Here is a 22007-nt window from a genome sequence, read left to right on the forward strand (position 1 = left end):
GACACGGGGTTCTAATTCCTGAAAAACAGCTCAAATACCCATTACCATGGTGACCCAGGCTCCAGGGAGATGTTATCTTAGGAACCTAGTGAGAGTCAGACAGCATATTGCCTAAACAGCACAGTGAACAATGGGTGGGTAAACAGCTAAAAGCTATAATCAGTAATTGCAAAAAGGAAAGAAACTTTAGTTCCTAGCCACTTAATCATCAGTGGCTAACTGTTTGCCAGTTTCATAAGTTCTGCAATTCAACACTTATTATACTACTTGGAAAAGAGGCAGACTGTTAGACTTGCAGAGCTCTATGTCTGTTATTTTATTTTTGAACAGGGAATACATCCGTATGATCTGATATTCAAAACTTGCAAGACAAAATTCAGTGAAAAGTCTCCCTTCCATTCTGGTCCTCCAGACACAAAGTTCCCCTTCCTTGGAGGCAACCAAAGTTTGTGTTTTCTTGTCTTTCCTTCCAGAGATATTTTGTGTATATTTATGCTTATAAAATAATTTCTAAAAATGCTAAGAGGAAGTCCCTCAGAGAGCACCCATCATTTAGACTAGGCTAATGTTATTTAGACACATGTACTATGTACTAATTTATCTCATTTCTACCTAAAGAAACCTCAGAGGTAGGAAACAATTTTTTCAACATTTTATTATGAAGATTTTCAAACACAAAGGGAAGTTGAAAGAATTGTTCGGTGTAAACCCATACACCCACCACCTAAATTCTACAATTAATAGTTTGCTATATTTGCTTTAGTTATTATTCCCATTTTATTGCTGGGGAAATTAAGTCAGATGGTTTAGGTAGTTTAATTAAAGTCACTCAGCTGACACCGTGTGTTGGAGCTTTTTCCAACTCATCATACTACTTTGCTAGGGGATAAAGGTGGTAATGGTTTGCTGCAAAAACCTCGTATGCTATCTTGTCTCTCATTTATCCCTTTCCTATTCTAGCACTTCAAGCAAGGTCCAAAGAGATTAAAGTTCCCTGGGAAGAGTTTAAATCAAGTTTCTTGTGTCTGAGTATGGTCTGCAGATAAGCCCAGAGAACACAAGTTCTCTTTTTCACTTATAATTTCCCTGCCCTTTGGCCCCATCATCCCACGTGGTGCTCTCTCTCCCACAGACTTTAACTTCCCTTAGCTGACGTCCTCCTTCTGAGAGACAGCCCAGCAGACCCATCCATCACCTTTATCTCAACAGCCTACGTGGACAACAACTTTGCTACTCACAGTGAGGTTCACAAACCAGTCGGATGACGTCATAAATGTCCAATCTCAGGCCCACTCAGACCCACTGAATGAAAATCTGCACTTGAACAGATCCCCAGGTGATTTCCTATGCACATGCCAGACCACTACCCTCTCACTTCACCCATGGTTAAAAAGGAAGCCAATGGAATTTGCTGCATAAATCCTGGGTGAAAAAAAATATTAATGACATTTATCTTAAGAACTGCCTTTTCCTTTTTTTTAAAATCTCCTTTTCCTCTTCACTTCCCTTCTTCAGAACCAATAATACCACTTGTTGAGCCCTACTCTGTACCAGAGACAGTATTTCTACCCCTCAGAACATTTCAAAAGATACTTTTATTCGTTTTTTTTTTTTTAGGAAGATTAGCCCTGAGCTAACATCTGCTGCCAATCCTCCTCTTTTTGCTGAGGAAGACTGGCCCTGAGCTAACATCCGTGTCCATCTTCCTCCACTTTATATGTGGGACGGCTACCGCAGCATGGCTTGCCAAGTGGTGCCATGTCCACACCTGGGATCTGAACTGGTGAACCCCGGGCCACCGAAGCAGGATGTGCGCACTGAGCTGCTGCGCCACCAGGCCAGCCCCAGATACTTTTATTCTTAACATGCAGGTGAAGCTCAGAAGGTTAGAAATCCACCCAAAGGTAAACAGCTGTAAATTTTAAGCACAGGTGTGTCCCTTTCCAAAGTCTGCTGCTTTCTTCCCACCGCAGGACACTGTGTCTCCAAACCCCGGCAGCAGCCTCAGCCTACACCTTGTCCTCCTGGGTCAGACGCCTTACGTATGCCTGCCACCCAAGGCTTCTGGACTTGTCTCCCCCTCCCGGTTCCTTTCTCATGTCCCCTTCACTGCTCGCTTACCTGGATCTTGTTCTCTCAGCTTCCAAGCACCAGGTACTCTTACCATCTAAGAACAATGGGAAACACCTGTGCATTGTAACTGTGGTCCTCTCCAGGCAGTGGGGGAGGAAGAATTGAGAAGATGGCATGCAGGTCCAGAAGGGTTTGGGCAGGTAGGATGCACTCTGCCAAGGCATGCCCTGTTTCAATCCAAATAAAGAGCTCAAACAGCTGCTATGGATGTGGTACTAAGCTGTGCCCATGCTGGGTAGAAGGATCTGTAAAATGTGACGCCTGCTCTTAAGGAACATTAATTAATCCAGCAGGGGAGCTGGGACCTGGAGACACAGAAGCCCCATGAACAAAGTACACAGGAGCATAGAGGAGACTGCTTCTGGGTGGTGAAATTATAGATGCTTCCACACGGCAAGTAGCATTTGAGGATTGCCAAGCGCAAGGGTGGAGTGGGAGGGAGAGGGCATCTAGGCAAGGGGAGAACACGCAGAAAGACAGAAGGAAAAGCGTCTTTGGGGAGTGTCCTACATAGAGCCCATGTGGCTGATCTCGAAGGTATGTTAGAGGCCTGCAGGGCGAGATTAGGAGGTAGGTTGGGAATGACACATGGAAATCTCTGGTTTGAGGAATGATACAGTCAGAAGTGGGCAATTATGTTACTTTGGCAGAGAAGATGGATCCAAGCAGATAGTGACTAGATTGAGGGTGGTGACAGATTCATACCTAGAATGAACCTCAGATAACATGTAAACAAGTGACTTTCAAACCTTTGGGCATGAAACCTTTTGTGCAGATGATCCCTCACTCAGCTCTGTGAAAAAAAAAAAAAAAAGGATCAAAGTTAAATTGCTCCAATGCAGTGAGTAGGAGGAAGGTACTCAGTTCCTCCCTCCCTCTCATTCCCTTCTTTCTCTCCAAGTGGATTCTGAAGGGGCTTCCTGCTTGACAATCAGTGATGAACAGTGATCAGCAAACTAGAAGCAAATCCTGCTTGCCTCTTGTTTTTGAAAATAAAATCCTGTTGGAACACAGCCATGCCCATTCGATTACGAATTGTCTGTGGCTGCTTTCATATTACAATGACAGAGTTGAATTGGGACAGGGACTATCTGGCCCTTTACAGGAAAGGTTTGCCAACTCCTCATCTAGAGCCTTGCTACTCAAAGTATGGTCCTTAGTCCAGCTGCATGGGCCTGCACACATTACCCTATCGACACAGAGCTCAGGGTGGGGAAGGTGGATTCAGGAGTCACTACCTTGGAGGGGATAATTGGAGTTAGGAGTTGTGTGACATGATTAAGGGTCAAGGGAGAGACTCCAGAAAGAAAAGAAAGGATGGTTCTGAGAAAACTTTGAGGAATATCTAGATTTAGGGAGCAGACTGAAAGAGTCAGGAGAAATCACTGGGAAAAGTACCAGTTCTCATTGGTACCAGTAAATCATGACACATTGAAGGACTTTCTACAGCTGTTGATGAAAAATCTGAAATATCCCTCTCTCCTCCAAATGCCTTGAAAAGTTCACATTTTAGGAACCCAGGACAGATGATCCAGGATATATATCCTCGTGCTTCCTCCTGTATACAGCGTCCGTACATACAACTTTCTTTACCGTCTCCAAAGCAGTGTTTTTGAGGCCATTAGTATTTATTCTTAAAATGTAAACTCTTTTCTAAGAAGAAATGCACACAATACTGTGTTTTTCAGGTGTCTAGAAGCATACGGTAAATTCCTTCTCTTATTTAAAGGCATATCCTACTTTTTAAGTTGATAGACATGGCACCACTTGGCAAGCCATGCTGTGGTAGGTGTCCCACGTATAAAGTAGAGGATGATGGGCATGGATGGTAGCTCAGGGCCAGCCTTCCTCAGCAAAAAGAGGAGGATTGGCAGGAGTTAGCCCAGGGCTAATCTTCCTTAAAAAAAAAGAAAGAAATAATTTTATCTGAGCACACCTCTGAAATTGCTTTTATCTACTTACTTTACCTCTTGACTGAAAGAGTTCTTTGGCTTTTTTGTGAGACCAGATTTCTAAGATAAAAAATAAAATCTGTTTTACTCCGTATATCTTCTTTTCACTCTGTGTATCTTGAAAAAGGCCTACAGAAGTTTGTTTTTAACAATCATCCGTTACTTTTAAGATACAGCATTCTGATTGCTGAGGTTTTCCTCAAAGCAATTTTCTAACCCATATGTTTTACTAATGGCTTCCTTTTTTTTTTTAAGATTTTATTTTTCCTTTTTCTCCCCAAAGCCTCCGGGTACTTAGTTGTATACTTTTAGTTGTGGGTCCTTCTAGTTGTGGCATGCGGGATGCTGCCTCAGCGTGGCCTGATGAGCAGTGCCATGTCCGCGCCTAGGATTTGAACTAGTGGAACTCTGGGATGCCGAAGCGGAGTGTGCGAACTTAACCACTCAGGCATGTGGCCAGCCCCAATGGCTTCCTTTTTTTCTTTCTCTACTGCAAGCCTGAGTTACTGACTAAGTGTTGAATATTCCAAAGATAAAGCAATAACAGATATTCTCCAAGATGATGTTATCAGTGTTATCCTACTGTGCTCATAAGAATAGTTTCCTAATAGTATATACACTTTATTTGAACTCCATTGACCTGTACCAATGATCTTTCTGGATCAATACTGTCCAATAGAACTTTCTACAATGATAGAAATGTTCTATAGCTGTGCTAACCATACACTAGCCACATGAGGCCATTGAGCACTTGAAATGTGGATAATGTGACTGAGGAATGGAAGTTTCAATTTTATTTTTAGTTAATTTAAATTTATATAGGCACATGTGGCTATGGTTACCATATTGGACAGTGCCATTCTAGAGTCTTTCAGCCACACCTGAAAGATATAACTTCAGTTTTTAAACTGAAGAGAGTAGCATCACCTGTTATTTTGACTTACCTCATAAACAAATGATTTAGCAAATGTTGCCTAGCAGTTCTTTCATTCATAAGAAAGAGGCTATTCCAGGCATTTTGAATGAACACCAGGTACGGGCCAGGTACTTTAGCAGAAACTGCAGAGGCATACAGAAATGAAATAGATGCAGTGTCAGTCATCAATCTCAAGGAGCCTATGACCTATTGGAGGAGAAAAGATTGTAAACAACCAAATGCACATTGAAGATGTAATGTGATCTAAACAGAGAATCATGCCTTGAGGACATAGCTGAAGATAGCAGCTCATTCAAACTGGGGGTGAGGCGGGAGGTGGTCACAAGGAAGCTCTTATAAAGGAGGTGGTTTTGGAGCAGGGCCTTTAAGAACAAGTGAAGAATAGGGAAGAGAACCACGAGACTGGGACAGAGGCTACATGTTGGAAGATGGTGGGAGATGAGGCTAGAAAAGTAGATCTGGGAGGTCCTTGACAAGCATGCTAAGGGGCCCAGCTGGAACAAAGGTGAGCCACTGCATTTGTGGAATGGAGTGAAATGAAGAGTATGTGTGAGGGAGTGGCAGACAGAGGCAGAGATCAGATCAGCAAGGCTTGGAGTGATAAGCTCAGGAGTTTAATTTATTCTGAAAGTGAGGTTGGGGAGTCCTTGGAGGAGTTTACACTGGGTTTATGTGGTCTCTGGCAGCAGTGTGGAGGATGGATTGGAGAGAGATCAATGGAGGATTCAAGAAATATTCAGGAAGGACCGCTCTTTTGAAAAGAAGAAAGGCTAGTTTTGTTTGGCTTCTGTGGAAACCCTGAAGTCTCAAATCTCTAGGAAGCCAGGCGTGGGAAAACAAGTGTTCTTCAGCTAGTCAACACCTACCTCACATGGAGGGTCATGGGTGATTCTTGAACCCTTCCTAATCACACACCTATCCCAAGATGTGGATTGACTTTCCAAACCAGCCTTTTGGCCTCTACAAAAGAGACAATGACACTCACTGATACGTTCTTAACTCTTACAGAGCCATTGGTAATATTACCTTTTCCCAGAGTATCATGACTTTTTGGTACATCATTAAATTGTATTACTGTGTTCTGACAGCTGGCTCCCCAACTCCGCTTTGCCAGTGTTTGGCTAAGATGGTAGAGGGTAGAGGTGGTGACGGGTAGGACAGAAAAACAAGAAGGACAGGTAGGAAATGGCAGTAGCAGTAAGATAGATGGAGGACATGTGTCCTAACAAGTTCATGGCATAATGTTTAATAGTATGGGCTCCCAAGCCACCTTCAGGGAGTCCAAATCCCAGTTTCGCTAACAGCGATCTGGTATTACCTTAAGCAAATTACTTAACCTCTCTGTTCAGTTTCCTCACTTATAAAATGGGGATAATAATAATAGAACCCACCTGTTGTGAGTGTTACCTAAAGGGCTTACAACACCACCTAGCATGTAGTAAGGGCTCAATAAGTATTAATTATTACTATTACCAGAGGATGAAAAAGGTAAGTGCTGTTTTCTATGGCTGAGATTGGAAGAGTGGTTTTAACTTTAAATGTATGTGTTAATAATGTTTATGAAGTATTTAGAGATCTCAAATATCAACAGATTAAAAAGAATTATTAGGTCCATCTCCAGTACTATTAATAATTTCAGGGAATCAGATATCTAGGTGAAAGTTCACAGAGGAGTACATGTCTTTTCAACACAAACTAGGCCAAAGTTCAAAGCTAGATAGAGTTGCCAAATTATTCACTTATTACGAGACCAGTAAACCTTTTAGCACCACAAAGTAGATGTAAGATTTGAAAGGAAATGATTCAAATCCAGAACAAAGTTCATCCTATGCACAATGAAAAGTTGTGCAAGACAAAAATGATGAAGGTTAACTGTCACGTATGATGAGGTGATACATTGCTCAAGATACTGGCGTGCAATCAGTCTTTGCCAGAGTCAGATCATCAGCTGACTTTAGGAAAGGTTTTCCATTTGCCGTAGACACTCACCCTCTAGGTTACTTCCCAAAGTGCATATTCATTAAACCAATAAGCAAAGGAAACCTTTCTGAAGTGCTCTCAGTTTCCCCTTTTCTGGACTCTGTCATCAGGGTCATGCCAGTGTGGACGAGGTTCCCAGAAAAGATCCCCTGAAGAGACTGAGTATTTATGACCTTAAGAGGTGTTCAGGAGTGGCTATACCTGGGGCTGGGAGCTGAGTGTCACAGGGGTAAAGGCATAAAGTATTCTCATAAAATTGAGGGGAGCCAAGAAGAATCATCCTGTCAAATCAATCAACAACATATGGGGAGGCGGTGCGGTGTGGAAATTAAGTAGCTTTAAGGTCAGGCAGATCTTGGTTATAATACCAGCTTTCATCTTTGCAAATGGCATATGTACAAGTAATTCACTGCAGCCCTAATGTTTATAACAACAAGTGACTAGAAATATGCTAAGTGTTCACCGACAGGGGACTAATTAAACAAATTATGGTCTTACTGTGTGGAAAGTTATCCAAGTGGAAATCAGTACAGAGCAGTGTATAAGCTATGTGACCCTCTGTGAAAAAAAGAAAGTATTTTCTATTTTATAGCTGCTTATTTAGGGAACAAAATATCTCTGGAAGAATATTCCAGAAACTAGTAAGACTGGTTGCCTGTGGGAGGGGAAGTGGATGGCTGAGAAAAAAGGTTGAAGAGAAACTTGTGACTCTGTCACCTCTTCAAAAATTAAAACAATAGTTTTTAAGGAAAAGTAAGGAGCTAGATCTGGAGAAAATTTACAAAGAGAAAAAGAAGAATCTCAGTTCTCTTTTTTCCTAATTAGGCAAGCTTGAACAAGTTCTTTAACTTCTATAGAGCTCAGTGTCCCCATGTATAAATGGGAATAAAAATAGAACCTGTCACCTAGGTTTGTGTAAGGATTAAATGATTAATTAACATTATTATATTTGTTGGCATTCGGATCATGAAGGCACTATTAAGAAGCATGCCCCTAAGGAGCTCACAGATATATACATACATCCCCCCTTAGTAATCAGTAACTCCATTCTTCCAGTACTTCAGCCCAAAAATCTTGCAGTCATCCTTGAATCCTCTCCTCCTCTTACACCTCACATTTAAACTATTAACAAAATCTGTTGGCATTATCTCCAGAATATTTCCAGACACTTTCTCACCTCTTCCTTCTATACCTCCCTGGTCCAAACTCTCATCTTCTTTTGCCTGGCCTTCTACAGTGGTCTCTGAACTAGTCCCTTACAGAACCCGCACCCCCACACCCCGCTATTCTATTCTCAACACAGCACAGTGTAATCCTCTGCTCATAACCCTTCAAAGATGGCTCAACACACTCATAGTAAAGTCCAAAGCCCTTAAGACGTGATCTGGCCCCACTGCTTCTTTGATCTCAGTTCCTACTCCTCTCCTCCTTACTGTGTTTGGATGACACACTGGCCTCCTTGCCATCCCACAGGCAGGCCAAGCTAGGAGACTATAACAAATATCTCAAAAAATGAGAACTCAAGCCAAAAAACATTTTCTTAGAATATGAAATTTGTACAACACGAAACACTTACTCAAATGATTGATATAGAATTCTGCAACTAATAATTAGAGAAAAACCATACTTTTCAAGCACCTGAGGGTTATTTAATAAAACTGACAACGTAGTAAGCCAAAAAGGTGTACAAAAATAAAAAATCAATATATAAACCAGATCCTCAGATCACAACATAATAAAATGAAAAATCAATAACAAAAAGATAATTTAAAAATGCAAACCACTCATCCTTATATGGCCTTTTGATTTTCAGAGAAGGCACGAAAGCAATCCAATGAGTAAAGTCAAGTCATTTCAGTAAAGTATGCTGAGGGGCCAGCCCGGTGGTGCAGAGTTAAGTTCGCACTTTCCACTTCAGCGGCCCAGGGTTCGCCAGTTTGCATCCCAGGTGCAGACCCAGCACCGCTTGGCAAGCCATGCTGTGGCAGGCATCCCACATAGAAAGTAGAGGAAGATGGGCATGGATGTTAGCTCAGGGCAAGTCTTCCTCAGCAAAAAGAGGAGGATTGGTGGCAGATAGCTCAGGGCTAATCTTCCTTAAAAAAATAAAATAAATTATGCCGAAATAACTAAATTTCACATGGAAAAAAATGAATCCTAACCCTTAGCTCACAACATGCACAAAAATTATTTTGAGATGGATCACAAACCTAAATGTGAAAGCTAAAAGCATAAAGCTTTTAGAGGAAAACATATCAAAATGTCTGCATGACTTGGAATTAGACAAAGTTTTCTTAGATAGGACACAGCAAACAATGGCCACAAAGGAAAAACTGATAAAGCAGACTTCATCATAATTAAAGACTTCTGGTCATCAAACGTCACCCTTAAGGAAATGAAGAGGCAAGCTACACAATGGGCAAAGTATTAACAAAGGCTATATCAGGTAAAGGTCTTTTTTTCTTTTAAGATTGGCACCTGAGCTAACAACTGTTGCCAATCTTTTTTTTCTTCTGCTTTTTCTCCCCCAAACCCCCCCCCCCCCCCAGTACATAGCTGTATATTTTAGTTGTGGATCCTTCTAGTTGTGGCATGTGAGATGCCGCCTCAGCGTGGCCTGATGAGCGGTGCCATGTCCCCACCCAGGATCCGAACCAGCGAAACCCTTGGCCGCTGAAGCGGAGTGCGTGAACTTAACCTCTCAGCCACGGGGCTGGCCCCAGATAAAAGTCTTGTATCCAGAATATTTAAGGAATTCCTACACTCAATAATAAAAAAGACAAAAACTTATTTAAAAAATGGGCAAAAGATCTGAATAGACACTTCACCAAAGAAGATAAGTGAGTGGCCAGTAGCACAGGAAAAGATGCTCAACATCATTAGTGTTCAGGGAACTGCAACCTCAAATCCAATGAGATACCACCACACACCCACTAGAAAAAGCTAAAATTTAAAAATTGGTGAGGATATGAACACCAAAAACTCATAAATCGTTGGTGGTAATGAGAGCTTAAAAGTATTTTAAGAAAACCTGTTTGTGACTTCCCTCTGAATTTTCTTCACATTGATCAACATACACAGAAGGCAGGCAAAGAGGAAAAGGGGGATGTCACAGAAAAAGGAGAAAAAGCCTTCCAAGGATGGAGTGATGAAACAGAGAAAAATGATGAAAGCAGAGTAAATAATAAAGGAAAGGAGTAGGAGAGGCAAAATGTGAGCTACAAGAAGAAAGGCAGTTAGGAGGAGGGGAACACAAGCCAGAGGAAAGCTTAAACGTGATGTATAAAGTGCCTACACAGGATAGTGCCTGGCACACAGGACACATAGTATCCAAATATATTTATTAACTATAAATCAGGAGGAAAATTAAATGAAAGGCCAGGTATTCGGTAACCGTTTATTAAACAAATGTCTAGCTGCTCTGGTGACGTATGAAACAAATTGGTTGCAAGTATTCCGTGCAAAATTAGCATCGAATTTTTCTTTTCATAATTCTAATTTTATTTTAGCCCGCTATGGTTTTAGGTCTATTTAGGTCTATTGTTGAGGCAGCAACATTCAGGATGTAACTGGGTTTCTCATTTTCTGGCAACAATCATGTGAAAGGCAAACGAGAGACTTTTACTGAAGGACTATCTTTTTTTTTTTTTTAAGATTTTATTTTTCCTTTTTGTCCCCAAAGCCCCTGGTATATAGTTATGTATTTTGAGTCGTGGGTCCTTCTAGTTGTGGCATGTGGGATGCCGCCTCAGCATGACCTAATGAGCGGTGCCATGTCCACGCCCAGGATTCGAACCAGGGAAACCCTGGGCTGCCGAAGCGGAGTGCATGAACTTAAACCACTGGGCCACGGGGCTGGCCCCTGAAGGACTTTCTTAATCTGTGAAATGAGAACAAATATTAGGTAATCCACTTGTGGCTAAATAAAAACTGCAATGCTAAAATTCAGTCTTCACCTGATGAAACCAAAGTTCACCATGAAACCATGGTTGCATTCAAGCTTCTGTACTGAAATGTGGCATTAGGATGGAACACATACTTTGTAGGAAAATCTCCGAGTATGCCTCAGTTTCCCTGTGCAGGTTGTAAAAGGCAAAACAATTAAAAATTATTTTAAAGCACTCCTCAAGTCTAATAGCAGCATTCTGAAGAAGGAAGGGGGTTGGAGGTGATGAATATTAGGACATTTTTTCCCTAAGAGGAAAAAGAAATATGTCAGAGGATGCTAATTTAAGGATCAAAAAGACACCTACTGGGGCGGCCTGGTGGTGTAACGGTTGAGTTCGCGTGCTCCACTTTGGTGGCCTGGGGTTTGCAGGTTCCGAATGGGCACGGACCTAGCACCGCTCATCAAGACACACTGTGGCAGCATCCCACATAAAATGGAGGAAGATTGTCATAGATGTTAGCTCAGGGCCAATCTTCCTCACACACACACACACACACACACACACACAAGATACCTATTGTGGGGTGGTGGGGACTCCCCACAGGTCTTTGGCAGACTAAGTGCACCTTTGATCACCCACCTGCCAGCTATCCTACTTAGCACCACCCCTCTTCCCTCAGGGCAACATTCCCCTACTCAAGTCTGCCAAAAATGCATTCATGCTACTATTAGTCTTCCTCATCCCAAATCTCATCAGTTTATTAAGCAAGGACCTGTTAATCATTGACCTGGCATGAACTTTTCTTCTTCTGGGTTTCATGGTGTGTGTTCTACTTCACTCTCAGTCAAGCCTTCACTCGAGTTTTCTGGAGAGCCCATCTTTAGCTGTAATATGTCAATAAAACAGAGAACAGAATTGTGACTGATGAACTTAAATCATTGCTGAAAGTGTTTTATGTGTAAATTGATAACTTAGAGTTATGGAACATTGGCTCTTTTGTGCTGAAAAATCTATATTATATGAAGGATATGTTAAGCCAGAAGGCTTTTTTTGTATTATTATAAAGAAAGAGGATGAACTCAAAGATTATATCAAGTGATGGGTAATTTGTCAAATGAAGTGTATATATTAAGGATTTTTGGCAAAAATTTAAACCTTTTGTTTTTGCTAAATTAAACAGTCTAATACATCCTCCACTTTCAGAGATGGAATATTTAGCACAATAAAGAAGTGTGTTGACCAGGAAACGATGTTCTCCAGAGATCTGTGTCATAAGACACAATGATCCCTTGTGAGATTCTTTTTAAAGTAACATTTACTATTGTTAAAAAAAAAAAAAAAGTACAAGAGTGTATAGAAAGTGGTTCTTTTTTTTTTTTTGAGGAAGATTAGCCCCGAGCTAACATCTGCTGCCAATCCTCCTCTCTTTGCTGAGGAAGACTGGCCCTGAGCTAACATTCATGCCCATCTTCCTCTACTTTCTATGTGTGATGCCTGCCACAGCATGGCTTAATGAGCAGTCATGCCCACACCCAGAATTTGAACCAGTGAACCCCGGGCCACTGAAGCAGAATGTGTGCACTTAACCGCTGCACCACCAGGCCAGCCCCAGAGAATGGTTCTTAATGCCAACTTCACCTTCCCATCACCTGGAAAGCTTTGGAAAAAACGCCAGTGCCTGGGCCCTTCTCCCAGAGTCTCATTTAATTTACCTGAAACAGGCCCAGGCAACAGTAGTTTTAAAAGTTCTCCAGGTGATTCTAATATGCACCCAAGGCTGAGACCACCAGCATCGAATGGGAAGAAACTCTCCCTCCCACCCTTGATCTTTAGCCCCCAATCCTCCCGCCAGGTGCAGCCACTGTTAGCAGGCTGTTATGAATGTATGGTGCATATATATATGCACCCGCCTTTTAAAAAAAAATCTGTATAGCACCTATATATCCCCTACACTACTACACATAAATGTAGAATAATGATTAAGAGCAAGGACCCTGAAATCAAGACCACCCTGGTTTAAACAGCAGTTCCTCCAATTACTAGCTAGAATTTGGACAAATTATTTAACTTCTCTCTGCCCCAGTTTCATCTGTAATGTGATGATAAATGCCAACTTCTTGGTGTTTTCATGAAGATTAAATGAGAAACTCCATTTTAAAGTGCTCAGTAAATGTTGACTATTACAACTTCTCTCACTTTTCTGCACCTAGCGATTTCCTAACAATATATGTTGCAGATAATTTTGTATCAGTACTTATAAATGTACTTCTTTCTTTGAACAGCTACTTGGTAATTCACTGTAAGATGTACAATTTAACCAGTGCCCTGTCAATGGACATTTAGGTCAGTTCCAGTCTTTTGCTACCACAAACAATTGTGCAGTGAATACCTCCTTATACAGATATTTGTGCATGTGTACAAGTACACTATATCTTTAGGAAAAAATGTCTAGAAGAATTGATGTTTAAAATTTTGATGGATACTGCCAAACTGTCTTCCAGAAGGCATCAACCAGTATACGCTCCCACTAAGAATGTATGAAATGCCTGTTACCCTAAACCAAATGTGTTATCAAAATTGTAGATGTTCGGCCCGGCCTGGTGGCTCAGTGGTTAAGTTTGCACATTCCACTTCAGCGGCCTGGGGTTCGCCGGTTCGGATTCTGGATGCGGACATGGCACCGATTGGCAAGCCATGCTGTGGTAGGCGTCCCACATATAAAGCAGAGGAAGATGGGCACGGATGTTAGCTCAGGGCCAGTCTTCCTCAGCAAAAAGAGGAGGATTGGCAGCAGATGTTAGCTGAGGGCTAATCTTCCTCAAAAAAAAAGAGAGAAAATGTAGATGTTTGCCAGTCTCCTAAGTGAAAATGGCTTCTCTTTGTAGTTTTAGTGTGCATTTCTTTTATTATGAAGGAGATTCAGAATCTTTTCCAGAATTTGGAGAGACAGATTTGTAAACAAACTCAACACAGAAGTACTGTGACAAAGTCTTCTACAGTGCTCTGGGTTAGGAAGGAGGGCGGGATAAGGCTCCACAGTGGAGGTGGCATCTGAACTCGGTGGTTGGGGATGAGTGGGAATTCTTGCATGGAGTGCCTTGATCCTAGTAGGTAATAAGTCAAAATGCTCAATTATATGTTGACTTAAATGGCAAAATTAAGACATTTGGAGAACACGTTTTCTGGCTGGCTGAGGGGATTTTTGGTTGGATATGGCAGGACACTGAGGCACAAATACCAATAGACAACTAAGCCACTCACAGATTCAGGCAGTGGGAAGGGGCGGGCCCCGGGGGGGAAAAACAAGTTTCATAGTGCTTGGCTGGTTTCTTACACTTCCTGGATGTTGAGCGACATCTAATGGCCAAATAGAAAAAAGAAGTCTATATTTTCAGTATTTTGTTTTCAAGGAAAAGTCCCTATGTTGTAGTAACAGAAGCACAATAAAAATAAATTTACCTCCAGATTTATGGAAAGATGGACTCTTATTTTTTTCCCTGGGAGCAGAGGGGAAAACTGAACAAAATTAATTTGTTTGGTCTGGTGTATTGAAGGATATAGCTCTTCATTTTTTCAATGAGGAAATTTACTTCTAGAGAGAAATGACTTACCCAAAGCTACACATATAGTGAATTATTGATGCTCTGATATATTTCTGATTTTGGTACAATAAAGAGAAGAATAGTGAATATTTACTCATTCATCTGCAAAGCACAAGATGAAAAAGACAAACACTTTTGATTACACTAACATCTATTAATTCACAATATGGGGCATGCATGGAATTGAATGCTGTAATACTTGAGATGATGAAGTAGTCAATTACTGGCCATTAGGCTCTTGGCCTGGGGTATTTGATGTTTCAGACTAGTAGGGGACAAAGACAGGCAAGTTCCTATGGATGCCAGATGGTACTTCAAAAAATCCAAGTAAAAATTTGACCTCTGTAGGTTAAGAGTTGCTTCTCTAATTTTTCTCTTTGCCTTGTATCTGACGACAACAGGCAAAACTGGGGCAGGAGATGGGGACCAGTCCACATTATTCAATCAACCAACCCCTCAACACGTATTGACCCCTTGTGGATGTGCACTATCATAGGCGTTGTGAGGGACACACACTACAAAGCAAAGAAGAAGTCACAGTGAACTCGCTTCTCCAACCTGTTGAGTGGAGTTAAATCAAGGGTAGCTTAAAGATGGAAAGGAATTTACAACAATACAACCACAACCCCGGGGAACAGATTTATTAATTCATTGAATAAGTATTTATTGAGCATCTACTACATACGAGTGCTAGAGATACTGCAGGGATCCATAACCAAACTCTCATGGAGCTTACAACCTAGTAACTATGTGCGAACAATTGTGTTAAGTGCTGTAAAGAGAAAGTACAGGTGCCACAATTATAAAACACAGCGAATCTTTATTGAGCGCCTGCTATGTACCATGCACTCTTCTTAGCATTTAACACACATTAAGTCTTTAATCCACACAGCAATTCTATAATAAAGATTCTTTATCCTCATTTTATAGATGAGAAAATTGAGAGATAGAGAGGCTTTTTTAACTTGCCCAAGGTTACACAGATGGGTAAGTTTATCCTTGGCTCTGTATCCTGGGGCAAAAAGAGAATGTCAAGGAGACAAACTAGTCAGGAGAATTAGAGTGCATGTGAAAAAGAGGCATAATTACTACCCATCTTGCCTAAATACGGTTGATTGCATGTACGTCCAGTTCAGAACTCTCTGCTGAGCTCCACATCCATGAATGCCTACATAACAACTCTATCTGGATGTCCCATCGGCACCTCAAAATCAACACATCCCAAATCGAACTCTTCCTTTCCCCTTGTGCTATTCTTCCCACGCATCTATCTCAGTAAACACATGACTATCCCCTAAGTTACCCATCAATTTTACCCAGCACTGATTTTGGACAATGAGTGCAAAAGTCAACATATGAAAAAGGCAAAATCTTTGTATTATTATAAAGATATTTTTGATCTTGTGGACCTCCTGAAAATTCTTGAAGACCCCATGGGTCCAGAGACTACACTTTGAAAACTGCTGTTCTAGCTATCAAATCTCCTGTTAGTTGCAGACGTTGCAACTGTCTTCTCCCAGTCTATCATTTGCTCCAGGGCCCAGTACATTAAAGAAGTGATCTCCTGATGTGCCCCCAGATCCATCTGCATTAGAGTCATTCAGGTGCTTTAACAAATGCAGGTTCCCAGAACCCACACCATCCCTACTTAATTAGAATGGGGAGTAGGGAAGATTTGCGTTTTTAACAAGCTTTGTGAGTGATTCTTAAGCATTTTGGTCCATTGCTTTCTAAAATCAGTCCTTTCAGAAATGCCTATTTTTAAGGCATTTGTGAAATCTTTTTGTCACTGTCCTAAGTGTCTTTATTGGAGAAAGCCAGGATTACAAAGGATTTAAGAGTTGGCATTAGAGCCATTCTTCTTGCCAAAGGTGGGCACAACAGTGATGAAGTGCTGGTTGTGCTGCATCTCCGCCTGGCTAGGCCTGTCTTCTCTTTTTTGGCCACCTCTGACCTCTCACTTCCCCAGCGCAGGACAGGGAACCATTCCCCCACCAGTCAATCAGGAGAGAACATTGCTGTTTCCTTAGCTCCTACTCTTTCCTCTACTTCCTTCTATAGTGACCACCCAACATCATCAGAAATGGCATTTTTGGGGAGAGAGGGGAATAGAGAGGCAACGTCACGGGAGGCGTGCACAACACCCTCTTCCCCAGGACTGTCTCCTTCAGTATTGCAAGTGAATGCTTGCGAACTCTGATTTAACTGAGTTAATTTCGTGCATAAAGTGAGTCGTAGTGCTTGCTAAAATCAGGATTACTGGGTCCTTCTGTAGGGAGAATGACTCCTTAATCTTGATGATTCCAACATAGGTGGCCCTCGGCGAACAAGGACTTAAACCTGGTGAAGAAAGATTCCAAGAAACTGTGAGGACGTGGAGTCTCTTTTGAAACCTAGAAGCCGGCCACCGATTATTGACAGCTTCATTTTCCCAACTAGTGACAGCTATCCCTGCTGGAAGGAACTGATTCATTCTGGAAAAAGTGTGTTCAGGAATTTCTGAAGCACAGAAACATTTTTTCCATTCTTGGTGTGCAAACAGATTGTTGGCCTTCTTGAGTGAGACAGGCCCAGACAAAGTCTCAGCAGGCCCTTCCAGACAGCATTTTTCCCCAGATGAAATTAGGTCAAAGAGAAAATTCAGAGCAGTTTGAGGAGGAAAAAAACAATCCCCGAAATGCAACATAAAGCTAGAGGGTGGGGGTGGGGCAGGGAAGACACCCACCTGCTTTGTCTGCCCTGGTGAAGGCCAGTGGCTTGTCACATGAATCTCCGGCCTTCCTGTTCTCCGCAGCTGCCTTCTGAGTCACTGTGGGCGGCAGGGGAGGGCCCTCTAACTGTCAGGGAACAGAAGACCAACCGACTGACCATATGACTTCTCGGTGAGGCTATTGTTCCAGACCAACTTAAAAATTAAAGAGCACCTGCGCCGTTGCCTCTTCTTATTTATTTTAAGAAGTTCTTTAGTCTAGTTTTGTCTACGACTGCAAATTAGCAGTCGGCACAAAAAACAAGCCGGTAAGTGAGAACTGGTGCCAGTCCTATTAGTCACTAAGATCATTCAAGGGTGGAGTGCTCTAGCAGGATAAACATTAAACCAAAAGCAATACTTCCTTGTAACAGTTGGGGTTTCCTAAGGAATCTTTAAAATGGAAACCTAGATGCCTAGGCAGGCAAATACTATAGTTAGAAAAGACACTCTGTACTTTCCTCTTTGTTCTGTCCTCAGCTGTTGCAGAATGGTGTCGGGCATGTTAATTATATTCTGCAAATTACATTTCTCTGTTAAACATGTTTACATTATAAGAAAGCCTCCCCACATTTTAAGTTCAGTCTTTTAAACTGAAGCATTCAAGAACCGCTCCAAGGATAGATAAGGAACTGAGACTAGTGGTCATCTCCAGGTAGAGAAACCGAGAGACAGTGATCATGGCTAGGCAAAATATTTCCTTTTCATTGTACATACAATACGTCCCACCATATGGGAAAAAATGCATATGTAAAAGATTTAGTGTGAAATTTAGGCTTTAATAGACTCTTCATGAAAATGCAGAAGCATGTCCTTTCATTTACATTAGGATCTGTTACATTGACTGCAACACCTTGTATCAGAGTCTGAACTAGGTATGTTCTAGATGGGAATTAAAATTACACAGTAGAAAGCCATGTACCTTTTAGGGTTACATTTCTTACCTGATGAAAGTCAATGCCCTTAAACTGCGTATTTCCTACAATGGAAACATGAGTTCAGAGACACTTGAAAAGGCAAGATAGAGAGAATAGTATGGAATTTATATACTGGAATCTGATAGAGTACTTGAAAATGTAAACATTTTTTTACCCTGAGAAAGTCTGAATGCAGGGAAAACAAGACTACTGTAATAATTTACTTTATTTATTTATTTCTTTTGAGGAAGATTAGCCCAGAGCTAACTACTGTCAATCCTCCTCTTTTTGCTGAGGAAAACTGGCCCTGAGCTAACATCCATGTCCATCTTCCTCTACTTTATATGTGGGACGCCTACCATAGCATGGCTTTTGCCAAGCGGTGCCATGTCCGCACCCAGGATCTGAACTGGCGAACCCCGGGCCTTAGAGAAGCAGAACATGCGAACTTAACCTCTGTGCCACCGGGCCAGCCCTACTGTAATAATTTAACCCAATAGAAAATATACCATTAGCTTACTGTGCACCAACAAATTTCAGTCATTTAATATTTTGACATATCTCCAAAGTCTTTTTTGATTAGAGCTTTGAAATTGGGTTGGGTTCACTGAAAATTAGAACTATATCAGAGAATTGCATCTGAAATATACAAATACTCTGGTATGGCAATAAATACTCTATAACCTTTTGATAAATAAATGCAAGTTGAAGCAATGGTAACATCTCTCCTTAAGGTCCTCTTTCTCAATAAACTATAATTCAGCAAGCTTGAATCTTCAGTTACCCAGAAAAGGATTGGGAAATAAATGTGGTAATCATAGAGGAGATAGTCATCAGCACTGTGCAAAAGAACATGCACCCCTTGAACAATTCAAGAGGAAACTAAGAAGCAAAAACGCAGGATTTGTTTCCCCATTAGCAAGACACAGGCATGTCCACAAGCATTACTGAGCATTAATCATTTGAGGATCATCCTTCCTATTAACCTCAAGAAATTATCATGCTTCTTCCTTACTGTCAGTGATGAGGATTATTTTAGGCTGGTTAATTTAAAAACTGCAGATGAGAAGCAGGCTCCTAGGACTGGAATTTGCTTGCCCTTTGAGAGACATTTGCATTTGTGAAGGAAGGCAGGATGGAAACTCTTAATGGGGAAGGCAAGAACTTAAGTTGGTTACTGTTTGGCAATCTCATGTAACTGATTTAGGGTGGTGGCTTCTGGCCTTTACTTAATCCAGTTTGATTCTTATCTAAAAGTTATGGGATCACCCAATGGCCAGACCCCACCTGCACTGATACCACTTTAACTTTTTTCCATGTTCTTTCCTTTGTCTTGTAAAGAGATGGCTCACGTACCTATGCCTTAAATGTAGCCTTACTCTCCAGCCGTGTTTGCAAGCAGTAGCGGGGACAGCAGCAGCACCTCCTCCTGCCCGTGGGCCCTGTCCCCATGCAGCAGCTCTGACTGCCCATGGGTCCTGTCCCCATGCTATTCCACACTATTCTCTAAATAAAAGAGCACTACTGCCAGATCTTGAGAGTCCAAGAAATCTTTCTTTCGACTCCTTGGCTCACTGACCCCACATCATCAGGAGACCTAGAGTTCTGTCCTGGCTCTGTGCCTATGGTCATAAATTGATCTTATCCTTTAAAACTTTAAAACTCTAGTCTTTATTTTGAAACCAGAATAACAGAGGGACACTGTGTGATTGTTGCAAAATCATAGAATCTGAAAGAACCTTAAAGATGATCTCATTATGTAGTTATTTATTTTTTCAGCAGAACTCTTTTATGCAAAAATATAAGAAGTAAGACCAAAGCTAAACATGTTTGGTTGAAGGAGGGTAGGTGTGCATTGCCTGCCTGCTGGTCTCTCCATTTCCTCCCTGCAGTCCTGTGGCTCCCGAGGGCCCCACAGTTCAACTTGAACCACAGTCCAACTTCATTTCACAGATTGGTAAAACGGAGGAACTTTCTGAGTTCATTACAAATTAACAGCAGATCAGGAGTCCTTGTTCATTGTTGTATCCATAGTCACAGCAGCAAAGATTTATTGAACGATATATTTGGGCTAAGCACTGCTCTAAGTTCTTCCCTTGCATTATCTCATTTATTCCTTAAAATAACCCTTTGAGCTATAGACACTGCTAAAATCTATTTAAAAGATAAGCGAGGCAACGAGAAGATAAGTAAATTGTCCAAGGTCACAGTCACCATGCTGTCCTCCTAGGCTTCAGTTGCTTCATCTATGAGGAGCTGAATAAGATAATTTCTGAAATGCGCACTCGTGTGCACCTTTAAAACCCTACAATCTTATGATTCCAACCTATGAGACTGGGTCATTCATCATGAGTCTTTCCTTCAGAACCAGTTATAATCCTCTGAGACTCTTAAATGCTTGAGGCCTGCAGAGGGACATTTTAAGTTATTGTTTCAATTTTAATTCTACATTTTAATATAATTGTTTCAATTCACCAATGAGGTGAGTCTCAAAACCTTCCACCTGTGAGCAAGTACGGCCCTTGACCCAGCGTTTGTTGATGCAATAAATGGTATGATGGTGCTATGTTGCTTTGGTCTTGGTCTTTGTGGTCAGAGAACAATGAGCTGATGGGAAGAGGTGGGACAAAAAGCTTCCTTTGAGAGGATTATTTAGCAGTAGAAGTAGCGAAAAAATGCAGATTGTGGCAGATAAATGGGGACCCGTAAGAGGAATTTAAGAACAGGCAAGTGGTAGCAACAGCAGATAATGACTAAGTCAATGTGATAATGGTAAATTTGGAGCAATTTTTTATTATGCAAATGGGCATAAATCTATTAACAACATTCAAAATTTTGCTTTACAATCAACTTGGCTAAAAAACATAACTTTTTGTGTGAGAAACAAAGTTTATTACCCAAACAATTCTGGAACTGTTGAGATAACCGTGCAAAGAGGAGAGCAATATTTTCATACAGATAAGCAGTTCTTGAACTTTGACCGATCGATGTATTATACATAAAGATGATTGCATCTGACATCAAAGTAGTATGACTTGTTAATCTTCCCTATTTTATTGTTTCAAGTAACATTTCAACTCAAGGATAGTTCACTACTTCCCTTGGTTTGAATTTCCTGCACACAGGGTTAGATTTCTTATCTCTCTGTGTACACATGCCAACCTAAAGAACGTGTTTTTCACTCAAAGAGTAAAATTACTACGATTTTTTAAATTGGAATTATAATTTTGTTCTGCTTCTGACCTTTTCCTCCCTTCCAGCCTCATCTCCTGCTCCATTCACAGTGTATCCTTTGCTCTAATAATTCCCAATTTCTTATACTTCCCCAATATACCTGTCACATCTCTGCACCTTGATACATGCTGTTGCCCCTAACTGGAACACCTACTCCTCTTTCTATTCCCCACCCAAGAGGCCTGGGTAATTCCTATTCACCCCCTAAGGTTCAGCTCAGGTATCACTTCCTCTTGGAGACCTTTTCTGTTATAAAACTGCAATGAATATCCTTGTATATATCTTTTTTTCTTGTATATATCTTTGCACACATTTCTGATTGCGCACTTAATGGAAATTTTTAGAAGTGAAATTACTGTGACAAAGATTATTCACATGTACAAGGATCTTAACACACTCGAGCGTTTTTCTTAAAATAGTCAGGAATGATAAAATATTTATAAAGTCAATCACTTCCTGATTAGTAAACGACAGCACAAACAAGTGGCCCCTTCTGCTTCACCCCTCTTACCCCTGAGCTCTCTTGGTGCTGATACTGCTTCCTTTTCATGAATGCCCCTGTTCCTGTTCCTCGGGGAGCCTGTAAAGATCTGGTCCAGATCCTTATCTTGTT

At 41.2% G+C, this 22007-nt stretch overlaps 1 protein-coding gene across 6 annotated transcripts in view; it reads right to left on the reverse strand.

Moving 5' to 3' along the window:
* PLIN2 (perilipin 2) overlaps positions 1-22007 on the reverse strand; it is a 97806-nt gene that overhangs the window by 43854 nt on the left and 31945 nt on the right. Inside the window, exons 2-5 of one of the 6 annotated variants that reach the window (XM_046663853.1) lie at positions 17220-17331; positions 11680-11776; positions 5030-5144; positions 2839-2926 (exon numbers count right to left, since the gene is read on the reverse strand). In XM_046663853.1, the coding sequence (XP_046519809.1) occupies positions 2839-2861 (23 nt within the window). In that variant the 5' untranslated portion in view covers positions 2862-2926; positions 5030-5144; positions 11680-11776; positions 17220-17331. Of the gene's footprint in view, positions 1-2838; positions 2927-5029; positions 5145-5888; positions 5906-11679; positions 11777-17219; positions 17332-22007 lie in introns of those variants that run through there. The other 5 variants (XM_046663856.1, XM_046663854.1, XM_046663857.1 and 2 more) reach the window with 5 other exon arrangements.

The sequence above is a fragment of the Equus quagga genome, chromosome 6 (genome assembly GCF_021613505.1).
Source record: "Equus quagga isolate Etosha38 chromosome 6, UCLA_HA_Equagga_1.0, whole genome shotgun sequence".
Classification (NCBI taxonomy): Eukaryota; Metazoa; Chordata; class Mammalia; order Perissodactyla; family Equidae; genus Equus; species Equus quagga.